The sequence below is a fragment of the Artemia franciscana genome, chromosome 18 (genome assembly GCF_032884065.1).
Source record: "Artemia franciscana chromosome 18, ASM3288406v1, whole genome shotgun sequence".
Lineage (NCBI taxonomy): Eukaryota > Metazoa > Arthropoda > Branchiopoda > Anostraca > Artemiidae > Artemia > Artemia franciscana.
This window is the reverse complement of record NC_088880.1, coordinates 13237252-13251230: the sequence shown is the minus strand read 5'-3', so window position 1 is coordinate 13251230 and position 13979 is coordinate 13237252. Positions and strand designations below refer to the sequence as shown.

Sequence of the window (13979 nt, the reverse complement as noted above, 5' to 3'; positions counted from 1 at the left end):
TTGTCGAATATTAATTTAGTTGAAGTTTTTTGAGAAGTTTATATTTCACCTCAGGTCTCTTCCTTTTCAATCCATTTCGTTTAAATATTTTGACAAATTAATTGGCTAAGAATGATTTTAATTTCATTATCATTCAGAAGAGTGTGAATGGCCCTCTATTCTTTTTTGGGTTTGAGGGATTGCAACACTGTTTTTGTGCTTCTTCTCGGATTTTTTTTTTATTTGCAATGTAGTTCCAATTTGTTTTAGATTTTATTCCTTCATTCACAGTTATTTTCGTTCATGTTAAGTTCGCCGTCAAATATAGGATAATTTTTATTTGTTTTAAGTTTTGATTTCTTCTTTACTTTACTTTTCACAGATAAAATCCTTTTTATTTAATCTCTTAAACAGAGAGGAAGAGAAATCCTTCTACTTTTAGTACAAAAAAAAGAAATAGACAAGGCAAATCAAATCAGTCATTTTGAAATATAACTTTTATTTTGAAAGAAATGAGGATTAGATTGGACTTCTTAGATGAAATATAGTCGATTTATTCCTGTGAAAATATTTTAATCCATCAAATTTGCAAAAACAAAGTTAAGTGATCCATACTCTTTTTTTCTAGTTTCACGGTTTAATAATTCCATATTTTCAGTATAATCTGTTGGGAAAGTTTGATTTGGTAAACTCAAAGCAGGATTTATAGTTCTGTTTTTCCCTAGAAAACATTTAAATGACTCGTTTTTTCAGCTCGTGAAGTAATACCATTTTTCATTCTGTGTATTTATTGATGTTATTTCACTCAAAGTATAAGTTGTTGAAAAAAAGCCCGTGTAAGATTATTCTTTCTTAATTTGAAAGAGGGGAGGGGGATATTAATCGCTACAATAGTAGATGAAAGCTATACTGTTTGTAAAATTTGATTGCTCTCGTTAAAACAAGGATTTTTGGAATTGACCCCCCCCTTCTTATCTTGAATATGTAATATGCCTCCTTTTTATTTATAATATGATGTTTAAACAATATAAATGATATGGTCTGGACAAGCAAGATGTATAGAGGGTGACAAAGAAACGAAAAATATATAAAACAAGCCTCGGCCTTTAATAGGCTTAAATTCAGTGTTGGGATTGAACGATAATATAGCTATAAGTAGTTGTGTATTTTTAGTGCATATAAGAAAATGGAAGAATTGCCTACCATTCCTTCTTTATATTACTACCTGAGAAAGCTAGTAATTGCCCTCTTTGAAAGAAACTGAATGAAGTGCAGCCTTGGTATACTCCGTATAAGCCTCCTGGGTTCAGGGATGATTCTGATCTCCATGTGAACACCCTGTTATTTAGAAGTGTGGCTGGATCGTCGGGTTACTGCTTGAGAGTAGTGTTGAGACTGGCTACATAACCTTTTGGTCTTTATCACCCAATTTCACGGCTGGATTGTGGCGTGAAAGTCTTCTCCTCTCAAGTTTGAACCCCAACTTCCTTATAAGTGCCTGGTAAAGGCTCTGTATTTTGCTCTTCAAGGTGTTTCCAGTTTGTCAGAAAAGAAGGATTGGTTTGTTTACTTGGGGATATGTCAAAATATTATTGGGAAAGTTATTTCGGGCTCGGCGTAGGTCCTCACTTCAAAACCAAACGTTGTAAAAATCATTAAAAAACAATCATTAAATATCGGATACATTTCTGAGCCTATGCATGACGGAAATGTTTTCTCGAACTAAAAAATTTTGTAGGGATTGAGAAATTGGTTTTGGCCACGAGTTATCCACAGTTTTCAAGAAATTACGCTCAATTTTTGGATATGGAATTTCCCGTGTCTTGGCTCAAGGCTGTACCAAGGGAGAATAATTCGTGGTTTATACTGCTCCCCAAAAATGAGAGAAATTATGTAAAAAATTCAAGGTCTTGTCTATTTAATGACTAAAAAAACTTCAAAATCACGCTTCATATTTGGACCATACCCACTACAACCAAAATCTCCCCCTATCCAAACCAATTTCTGGATATGCTCCTGACTCAATTCCCCTTGGTTTCATAAAGTTAGCCTCTTGACTGTAAACTATATTTGTTTTTGTCTTACAGGTAATTCGGAGTGCTAGTCATTGGAGTGCCGGTGTTGGGACAGAGGATAGTATTCATCAAGCATACTGTTCTGCAATTAGAGACTCTAAACATTATATTTATATTGAAAATCAATTTTTTGTTTCTCTTGCCACTGAAGATAATGACGTATTTAATAAGATCTCACAGACTCTGCTGGAACGCATTTTGAGAGCTCATAGGTATAATGGATGTTTTATTTCTTATTTAAATTTCATTTTCAGCTATTTCTTCCACTAGTACTTCTAATAAGTCAAGAACAGGATTGCCTTAGATTAACTGAGCACAAAGTCGCGTCGGTTTCTCAGCCATATAGCCTTTTAGATTTTCGAGGTTCAGCCATTTATTTTAGAGTTCAACGTTGCAACACTTACCAAAAAGTGATTTTGCTCTAAAAATTCCATAAACTTTAAACAGCCAAAAGACAAATACTAGAAAATCGTAGTTGCCAGGTATGAAAAGACTAACTTACATAACTAGGCAAGTTTTACATATAGGTAGCTTTTATTGTCAGAAAAGCGACCATGGTATGAGAATCAGCATAAAATAAGGAATTTCTTTTGATAATACTCATATTTCATTAACATGTTTCCTTTTATAGAGCCCTAACTCTGAAGCGTTACAGAACTATGAAAATTCAGTCGATAGAAATTTAAGTAATTACCTGGCAGTACTTAATGTCTGCTGATCTATCTTGCTACTTAAATGTACATAAATTGTAAGCACCATAAGAACTTAAAGTGCAATAACTTTATTTATATATGCATTTGAGGAAAAATTAGTTAGCCCTTTCAACTGCCCCCCCCCCCCAAAAAAAAGAAACTAACTATGAATTGCTACGGCCCAATCCTCCCTACTTCCTTCCTCCAACGACACTTGAAAGCTGAAATTCCATCCCCAAACTGTTCCGCATGAATCGCAGACATGCTATTTGATTAATCTAGATATATTTGGTGTCTTTGGATTTGACGTTTAGCCACGCTTAAAAACCATGCGTGGCCTCTGTCTTTATTATGGCTTCCAATACTCTAATATTAGTTAGAACAATCATATCATTAAACCATACTGCCTAAATTAATTTTTTCCCTAAATTGATTATTACCTAAACTGATTGAAATGGCAGTTGCGATGTAAGTCTACGACCTAGAGTCTACGACCTGACTCTAGGTCTACGACCTAGAGTCAGTGCAAAAAAGGGCAGTAACGATTATCCTGGGTTCTAGAGATATTCCTTACCAAGAAGCACTCATTACACTGAACACTCAGTGCCTAGAACCAAGATTGTGTGATCTCACCATAAGGTTTGGAAAAGCCTTGCTTTTAGACCCAGCCCATCGAGACATCTTACCCGGAGACTGCCTGCCTGACAACAGAACCAGAAAGAAGTCCAAACTGATTCTTATGCATGTACAAACAAACCGATATTATAATTCATTTGTGCCTTTTTACGTATATGTTTAACAGTGCAAATTCTTGTTTGTTTTTAATGTTTTTGCAACTGCAAATTAGCCAAGAGCTACGAGAGTTGTTTAAATCGACTCTCTCTCTCTCTCTCTCTCTCTCTCTCTCTCTCTCTCTCTCTCTCTCTCTCTCTCTCTCTCTCTTTCTCTCTCTCTCTCTCTCTCTCTCTCTTATTATATTTGCACTTTTAGTACATCAACCCGGATTGGTTGTTTTAGCACGATGAAGTGAAAACCATTCCAAAAAAAGAAACACGCTTTCTATCCTTGAAAATGTGCACATATATTAGAAAACTTGTGAGATAGATAACTCTATTTGACTAAAATTATTGAAATATGTGGTTTTTGAATTTTGTGAATTCTTTTTCTTCAATAAGTGTCCCGTGGGAGAAAATGGGGATAAATGATAAAAGGAATAGCCTGAAACTTTTGAAACTTTAAAAGGAAACTTTAGGAAGTTGAGTATCTTCCTCTAGCGTGGATTATTGAAGTTAAGGTCGTTGCGTAAAAACTAGGCCATCAAAGTTAGAGTTCAATTTTGTTAAGTAGCCATGAGAGAGAAATTCTTTTTTTTTTGTCTCTAAATCAATATTAGTTTACGAAAATGGGATTATCTCGAATTAGGTTTCTTATTTATATATATATGTTACAATCAGGGTCGTTACTATCAAAAATGTTTGAGGGGAGCGATGAATTTTACCGACTGGCTGGTCATTTTTACCGACTATTTTTTTATTAATAATTAGCATAATATCCGTTTTGATTACGATACGCAAAATCACTGCACGAGTGGGTAAAACCGCTGCATTTGCCGACCGAGATAGAGATTTTTGTATTTGTCATGCCACTCTTTTCATGCTTTTTATTTAACCAAATGGAAAATTTTGGCATCATCGATAAAACCACGGCAGGAGTCGGTAAAACTGCTGTGTTATCGACCAAGTTCGAGATTTCTGTAGATATGTTGTCTGTATTTTGATGGTTTTATTTAACCGAACAAAATATTTTTACTCAGTGCCCAAAACCATTGGGGAGCGGGGTTCTCCGCTCATCTTCCCCTCCCCCATACGTGACTATCCTGGTTACAATCATGTTTCTATATATGCCTTGAGGATATTATCCGGTGCGCTCAAGATTTACTATTTTCAAAAGTCGTCCACCCAATTATTTGCTGAATTCCATTATTTTTTCCTATTTTTCCTTTTTTTTTCGTCTCATAAGTAGCTTAGTCTGGTTGACTTTCTGTCATACTATCATGACTGCTACATTAAACTTTAACGTAGTTGATATCCAACAAGATCGCCGATTTAAAGGCATAGGGAGATTATAGCTTTTGGATTGCAATCATTCAGTTTTTAATCAGGCATTGGGAATATATTGTCTAGTTTATAACATTGTTCTAGTTTATAAGCCCATGGGACAGTTCACAGCGGAAAAAGACCGTATAAATGCTTGATTTTAAGTAAAGTGTTAAGTTTGGCCCTCATGATTCTTTTGTTTTGAAGATTGAAATAGATTGATTGTTTTGGTAAGATGATTTGTGAGTCACCGAGTACATTTTCTCCTTTATATGTATTTCTTATAATTAATTTTGTTGATTTTCTATGTTTTTTGATAGCTTCTTCCTAATAAAATAGTAATACTTCAGAATACCTTATTGCTTTTCTAATCATAACACAAAAAGAGCATTAAATATTTTAATATTTATACATTGCTTTTTTTGTTTTGACCGATCAGTTTTTCTTTTTTTTTATTGTTTATGATAAAAATAATATTTTGGATGTTATGTCAGGTGTTTAACACGTCACAATCGGACGTAGTTATTTGAAAGTATCTAGCCCAACGTACTAGTCAGTTTTTAGGATAGGCAAAATATAGATGGCAGTATGTATTCCATTTGCTCGTGCATTATATTATGAATTTCCATCTATGAATATGTGTATCTTCTCTCGCCCCACCCCAGATGCGATTCATGTCATGTTCTTGTCATCTCAGTTGCACCGTGAACCATGAAAACCTGGCTTGAAAATAACAAAAAAAGCTCTCTATTTGTGTTGATTATGCAACGTATACTTTTACACTAAAATGGTATGGATATTTAAATTCAGTTTTGTCTAGAAATTAAAGGTGGGCTACTGAAAGATTTGAAATCTATCTAAAAATGAGACTTTCTGGTGTTAAAAAAAATTTAGGACGCTTTCTGTGAAAGCAAAGGTCGGTTTTCGAGTTCCAACTTTGTTCTTTCAGGTTTAGCTTGGATAAAGGCGCACCCTCATGGGGCTGACTGGGGACAGAAGCCTCAGCCATGCTCTTACATTTTTATTATATTTTTTTTTTATTCACACTTCTTGGATTTTCATTCAGTTCAATCGTTTTTGATATTTTAGCGAATTATCCAACTCCTATAAACCTCCGCTGTCTCGCTCTTTATAATTAAATCAGGTTTATGAGTTCCTTTGGATGCTTCCTAGATTACCAAATGTTTTTTTTTCCTTTTTTGGCGTCAAATCTCTTATCTATTTTTTTCATGAATTAATATTTATCTGGTTTCTCTTCTCAATTTGAATTTTTCAGGGAAGGCTGTCGTTTCCGTGTATATGTTGTGATGCCACTTTTGCCTGGTTTTGAAGGTGAGATCAAACAAAACAGAGGTACTGCTCTTTTGGCTGTCTGTCACTGGAATTATTCCTCAATTTGCCGGTAAGACGTTTTTTCCTTCTCATTCCTTCGCCGATGATGTAACAAGTGTTTTTTCATCTCTTTAGAAGACCTGTAATTTGTTTTTTTTCTATACCTCTTCTAAGGCTACCACTTTTTTTTTTAAATTACTGCCTTGTTAACCATATACAAAGTTTTTTACAGTGGCAACAAAACATTCCTATTTGATTTTCTTTTTTACTCTAAAAATATTTTTTAATTGTATTACGTAGAAGTCGATTAATGTTTTAAGCTAGTGTTAAGCTATTGTTGCGTTATTAAGGAATAAAGTTAACCAAAACTTAATTTTGATACTGACTTCTGGGTTCTTAAATGCTGTTTTTGTGTAAAAGCACTTGATTTCTGAAATATCATAAAGAAAAATTTCTAGATTTGCATACTATGGCATTAAAGTCTGTAATTTCTTACTCCAAAAGACTGGTACAGTATCATTAGAACCGATCAGAACCAAAAGGTAACCTTTTTATAATGTTTACTTCTGGGGTTGATCAATTTGGCCCCTAACTCATTCAATTAAGAATCAGATTTCAAAGTCTCTTATCCTTTTAGATTTCCTAAGACTTCTCTATTTATCTTTCCAGTTATTGATTGTAAAATCTTCTAATTCTTGTTGGGCAGCAGTCGTGCATTGTCGCCACCAGATAACATTGTCTCAAGCTACTGTATTGTGTTTACTCTTTGTGGTAGAATACACCCTATAGTGGAAGTTAGAGGAATATAACATGCTATCTACGAATAAATATTCACTCTATGCGAAGTTACTTTAAACCGTCTCGGATTTTCCTATTTAACTCTGCTCACATTTTGAGTCCAGTAATATGAGCTCTTTATTGTAAACTAACTAAACGAATGATTTCAGCTGTGCCATGCAAGGGCATGTGATCCCTCTGATTCCTAAGTAGTCGGATAATATAGGCACTTTCAATATAATATATAGTATCGATATGCACAGATACAATGGTTAAAAACAACAATATAACTATTGTATACTGTCCTTCAAATAGACTTTACTTCTTTGGTAAACAATAGGGTGAAAATATATAAGCACATATATAATTTACTTTTCTTGTTGGAGCTTTTAACAGAAGTGGTAATTTGCGCTCCTCTTGGTTAGCTATGACCTGAAGAAAAGATCTGTTTCCCGAAGGAGAACTATCAGGCCCACTTAGCTTAGTATACCTGAAAAGGAGTGACCAACTGTATGGATAGATAAGCCTTTTGGGCCGAACGTTGTCTGATCAAACATGCAGAATATGAGTAAATTGGTAACTTACAATACTTGGGCTTAGTAATTACTTTATACTTTGGAATTGTTTTTTTTAGTATTAATAAACTGATTAATTGCTTGATTTACATAAACATATAAATTTTGTTGTAAGGTAATTGTATTATAGGCAAAGCCTGTTATATGCTTTATAATGCTTTTAGGCAAAAATTCCATAATGCTAGGGAAAGGGTGGCTATATAAAATTTGGTATCTCAAATTCGCTAATGCCTGACACCTACCAAAGATGTTCTCAGTATTTGTTTTTAAGTTATGTAACTGGGGTAAGTGTAATCATATCCTCTACTAAGTCTATAAATTTTTCCAAACGTCTCTGAGGAATTGTTTCTGAGTTGAAACCAATCTTTTAAGATGTCAGGGATTTCTGTTTAAATTTCAATATTGGAAAAATATTTCTTATTGCTATACAAGTTTTGATTGTGTCTCGAGGCTAAGTTTGGGTTTGTTGGTGATAAAACTCTGCCTTCATGTCTATGAGTTGGAGCTTGATCCGTAGTGTCCAAAAGCAAGTGTGATCATAATCAGTTCAAAGTCCAAATTCTCTTTCAAATACTCACTTTTATCTAAAACCTTAACTTTATATATTTGGATCTAATTTTGAATCGTAACTTAGTTTTGTATTTTAAACGTATTTTCAAGATGAAAATACGTTTAAAAGGAGAACAATACGTAAAAATAGAGAATTTTCTTATTCCTTAGGCAAATTCTTGTTATTTTCTAGGAGAGTCTATTATTTTCTATGAAATTCTGTTATTTTATTAAAAAGTCTAAATGGTATCGTAGTTTTAGCTCGGTGAATACTGGGATTTCAAAATATTGAACTCAGTAACGTAATTATCTTTCCCCTTTGGTGAAAGTTACAACTGTAGACTTGTTGCAAAATCGCGCGTTTTATAGGCTGTTATAGGTTTTTACCCGAAAGACATTTTTTAAAGTTCTTAGAAAGCATAGAGGTTTTCGCATGCCCCCATCCCCCCAAAAGAACAACTTATTGATCTTTAGAATTACAAGTAGATTTTTGTATAATTTTGATTATTTTTAGTTAGAAATTTTCAACTGCTCATTTTTGTGGCGAGCGGTTATGTCCTTCCTTTTTTTGTAAGGCAGATTTTTTTCGAGCAGATTTTCTCTTGTCGAAATATTTACAGCTGAATTCTATACTGTTTAAGTTTCTATTGCATTAATTAACATAAATTGATCAATGCCAATTTCTTTTGTAAAAGCCTTCTTAACTATTTCAAGTTCAAATTTGTGAGTAAAACTAACTGTGATCTTAAAGAAAATGCACAAATTATAAATTTATTTTGAAATTTAGTTTGAATAGATGGAAATTTGAACTTGTGAATATATCTGAACTTGTGAATTGGGAAAACTTTTACAAAAGGATGGAGTGTTCCTACTACGAAGAAATAATCCGTTTAATTTAGTATACTCCTCTGAAATATTGGATTTCGTTTCCAACATAATTGTCTTTTTCTGAAACAGTGGCCAAATTTCAATTCCGGAACAGTCTATTTTACACCGGTGTTAACTTCTATGCATAACTTTTAATTTAAGCCCTCGGACATTCTAACGAGTACTTCAGGGTATCTAATAACTTTCTTGAAAAACCTTTGTCCCAATCAAGAAAACCAAAGTTTAAGTAAGAGCGTGCAGGAGAAGCCTGAAGATTGGTTCTTTCAGCAGTTGGTTGATTTTAGTTGCTGGATTTTGTGTCCACCCAAATGGGATGATCATTTCATATGAGTGAATGCTTGTTTTTTTGGTTAAGAGTTGAAAATTTCGTTTCTCCAGCCGAATTTTTTTTTTTTTTTTTTTTTTTTTTTTAGTAAGTACCTAAGATAAAATACGTCTCTTTTCGAAATAGGAAAATTTTCTCCGAACGCTTCAGAAGATGTTGCTTCCAATCAGACATCACACAGGTTTTGTTTATCGATGTCGAATGGTCGTTTCCTCACAAAGAAAATTGCCGGTTTTCGTCTGAATCTAGTTATAGTCCTTAGGAGTATGATCGAGGACTTTTCAATTTATTTTACCCCTGAAAAAGTTGATTAGAAACGTTGCAATGAAGATTTGGTAGTAGCATGGGGAGGAAGATAATAGATTATTCTTTTTTTCTTTTTTTTTACAAGGATAGTTAGTTTACAAAAAAGATGCATCATTTTACTTTATTAATAATCAGTTCTTATCGTCTTTATTATTCACTTCTTCCTTTCCATTTTCAGCGGCCCCAAATCATTAATGGGAAAATTAAGAGAGGCAAATATTGACCCTTCTGAATACATCACCTTCTACGGTCTTAGGAATCATTCAAATCTGAACGGACAACTGGTAATCTCTACTTATCTTTTTTGTAAACGAGATTTTCATCTTATTGAGAATTTTACTTTCATGTTATCTAGATCCTTTCTCTGTGTAAAAAAGTAATTTCTTGAAAATTGGAAATTCCATGGGGTTTGGTCATTCAAAGTAGTTCGGGTTCTCAAAACATAAATGTTCAAAAGGGAAGAGGGAAAGGTATCTTAGTTATTTTTGCATGTATGATTAGTGATGAGTCTATTTAGTAATGTAAGCTTTTACATAATATTACATATTTTGATATTAAAATTAAGTTTTCAACATTATCGTCATATATGATGAATAAAAAGATTTTCAGCTTTTTCTGATCCAGTAACCTTGTTTTCAGAGGGGAAGGAGGAAAGGTTAAGTTTTAATGATAAAAACTGCATACTATTTTTTAGTTCCCGCGAAAGAGCACACCTATTATGTGTCTAAACGGTGCAAAAAACTTATTTATAGCTCGATTTAATTTAATTCAATATCAATCATTTACAAAAAACTTAACATAACACATCCTCTTCAAATGCCGCAGCATAATATGAAGGAGGAATAATCCAACAACTCTACAAAAAGAAAATAATTAATAATAATTAACCTTAATCCCTGGAGAAATTTAAAAAACTAAACATAATTACAACCATATATCTCCTGCTATCACTAACTTAACACTAAACACTCAACTTCCTCCTTAACACACATCAGTCGAAATAAAATACTATAATTATTTAGTACCGTTTTATTCTATCAATTATGCATCCTATTAAATTAATCATTAAAATCATGTTTAGAAAACAATCCATTCTTCAACAGCCCTTACAGTCTTTATGTATCTTATTGAAGAAACGTATCTTATGTATATCGTTCTCTCTTGTCCACCTTTCACCATCTTGAATCCTTCGACCGCATTCCAATCTTGTATCCATTACACATTTTGATTCCATTGAAAAGTTGTACCTTATTTGAATGGCTAAATCGGAGCTATTCCACATTTCTCCACACACACACACACAGAGACCACATTTCTTGCAATACACAGTTTGGGATTTCACAACACCATTTTCAACAACGATAGTGGTTGTAACACAGTTTTCAACCACCTTATAGGTTGCAATTTCATTGTTTTCAACTACCCGAACTATTGTAGTTATCTTCCAAGAAGGGAAAAGTGCCTTTATTTTGTGTTTGCTAACTCTCTCATTTCCAAATTTTCGATGTTTGAAATGCTCAAAAACAATGAAAGACGTTGAAAAACAATCATTCCGTTGAAATGGGATTTTCAAAGTTTTTGGATTCACGTTTAGTGAGGACTGGGGTTCGCTCTTTAAAAAGCTGGAGATATTCCTACATACACATTGTTCTTTTCTGGGTACGACCAATGGTTTGTGTTCCTTATTTGTCTGTGCTTCTTTTTCTAAAGGAGGTTTTGTCACATATGTCTTCTTCTTAAAATCCAAAGCATGTATATTTGCACCATTTGATGGTAGTGGCAGTGACTGAATAGTGTATAGTCTAAGATCTTCAGCAGCAATATGTGTTTCTTTTCTCCATTTCTCATCTTTCAAATCAGGGTCTGCTCTCTCTTCTAACTTGTACTTAGTTTTCAAACTTTTGCTCACAAATGCAGGCTCCTTATTCATTTTATCTTCATTGGTCATTTTTATACTAGTTATCTTAGCTGACAGACTCGTCTTATATACCTAAAATGACGTCATAACTTTCCCGCTGTTATGATGTTTCTACGAAGTGACGTTAAGAAAAAGTCATTGTATATGAAAAGTGATGTCACTCTTGCGAGAGGGCTCATTCTAACGGAAATGAAAAGTGGAAAGTTATGACGTCATTTTAGGTATATAAGACGAGCTAGTGAGCTAAGATAGTTAGTATAAAAATGACCAATGAAGATAAAGTGAATAAAAAGCCCGCATTTGAGAGCATAAGTTTAAAAATTTTACAAGAGAGAGCAGACTCTGATTTGAAGGATGAGAAATAGAGAAAAGGTTCACATATTGCTGCTGAAGATGTTAGACTATACATTTCTAAGTCACTGCCACTGCCGTCAAATGATGCAAATGTACATGCTTTAGATTTTAAGAAGACTTATGTGACAAAACCTCTTTTAGAAAAAGAAGCACAGACAAAAAAGGAACACAAACCATTGTTCGTACCCAGAAAAGAACAATGTGCATGTAAAAATATCTCCAGCTTTTTACAGAACGAGCCCCAGTCCTTACTAAACGTGAATCCGGAAACTTTGGAAATCCCATTTCAACGGAATGATTGTTTTTCAACGTCTTTCATTGTTTTTCAGTTATACCAATATCGAAAATTTGGAAATGAGACAGTTATCTAACACAAAATAAAGGTGCTTTTCCCTTCTTGGAAGATAACTACAATAGTTTGGATAGTTGATAACAATAAATTGCAACCTATAAGGTGGTTGAAAACTGTGTTACAACCACTATCGTTGTTGAAAATGGTGTTGTGAAATCCCAAACTGTGTATTGCACGAAATGTGGTCTTAGGAATAGCTCCGATTTAGCCATTCAAATAAGGTACAACTTTTCAGTGGATTCAAAATATGTAATGGATACAAGATTGGAATGCAGTCGAAGGATTCAAGATGGTGACAGGTGGACAAGCGAGAACGATATACATATGATACGTTTAAGGTATTAACCAATTGTTATTCCTTTGTAACAGCCAAAAAAGAGAAAATAAATGAGGATTAAAAGTTTAATGTGTGCTCATTTTTGTTCCTGAGAGTCTTAATCATTTCGTCTTAATCAAGTCTTAATCAATTTTTTAGCCCTTTTCATGTGCATTCTTTCTCTCCCTTCCTATGCTCTCTCTCTCTCTCTCTCTCTCTCTCTCTCTCTCTCTCTCTCTCTCTCTCTCTCTCTCTCTCTCTCTCTCTCTCTCTCTCTCTCTCTCTCTCTCTCTTTCTAATTGTTTATCATCGCTTTAATTATTTTCGCTGACAAGAAGAAAGCCTTAAATATTGTTATTTTTCATTCCTGAAGTGAAGTTAAAAATCTAAACAACATGGCTTTCTCATCTTAATTTCTGTAGAAATATCCTTTTTCTAATGACCTTTGAGAAATATCCGTACTCTCAATAATTTCCAGAATTCATTGCAAAGAAATTTAACTCAATACAAATGTTCCAAGTTTACAATGCAGTGAAATAAACTTCAGTCGAAAGGAAATCATGTTTTGTCAACCAACTTTTCAAAACGCAGCAATTTTCTCGCCTTAAGGGGAAAGTTAAATCCTAAAACTTTAAACTAAAGGTTGGGTTTTAAACTTTATGCTTACCAAGGCCGTACCTAGTAACTAAGCAAATTAGTTGTATTGTACGTTTGCTGTTCAGATGTTGAGCACTTGGTATAAACAAAAAGACATTTCTAAATATTAAGAGAGTTAATGTATCGGTTATAAAAGTAGAAAGAATTTTAAAAAGGCGAATAAAATTGTTACTAGTGCTGCAATATTCGCGTAAACTTTTATAATGAATTTGATTCAGCGGTGGCTCTGGTCACACTTGAAACTGCGGTAAAATCTTGATTAGCACCCACCGCCCCCTGTCTCCCAAAAATTTTTGTTCCAAATTAAAAAACATCATTTTTTACCAAAATTATATGCTCGATATATACCAAGCTTCTTCAAAACAACTTATTCGAATGCTGTAACAGTAATGTGTATTTACCTTTATTTTAAACAAGTAAAATGCAGTAACTGAAACTAATGTTAGTGAAAAAACAAGCTGCTATGATAATATAAGGGGAACTTTTCTTTTATTTTTATTTAATAAAGATAAAAACAATAGCCTAAGATATTTACCGAGCTTCTCCAAAAGAACTTATTTTAATGCTGTAGCATTACATTTATTTTAAATAAATAAAGATTTAATTAAATAAAGGCAACTTTACTGCTTTTTTTTTGTTTTTTATAGATAAAAAAAAACCCAAGGTATTTACCGAGCTTCTCCAAAAGAACTTTTAAATATTTAAATAAGTAAATAAGTAAAATACACAAATTTTACTGAATAAGTAAAATGTAAATAACTAAAATATAGTAATTGAAACTAATGTAA

The 13979-nt window shown here is 33.2% G+C and overlaps 1 protein-coding gene and 1 long non-coding RNA gene across 2 annotated transcripts in view; one reads left to right on the top strand and one right to left on the bottom strand.

The window, feature by feature from the left end:
- LOC136038640 (uncharacterized) overlaps positions 1-13979 on the bottom strand; it is a 133527-nt gene that overhangs the window by 47580 nt on the left and 71968 nt on the right. The window lies entirely within an intron of this gene.
- The window catches only part of LOC136038636 (phospholipase D1-like), a gene marked incomplete in the record, with an annotated part of 372020 nt that overhangs the window by 330846 nt on the left and 27195 nt on the right, over positions 1-13979 (top strand). Inside the window, 3 exon segments of the mRNA XM_065721881.1 lie at positions 2067-2266; positions 6119-6244; positions 9773-9878. Of these exon segments, the coding sequence (XP_065577953.1) occupies positions 2067-2266; positions 6119-6244; positions 9773-9878 (432 nt within the window).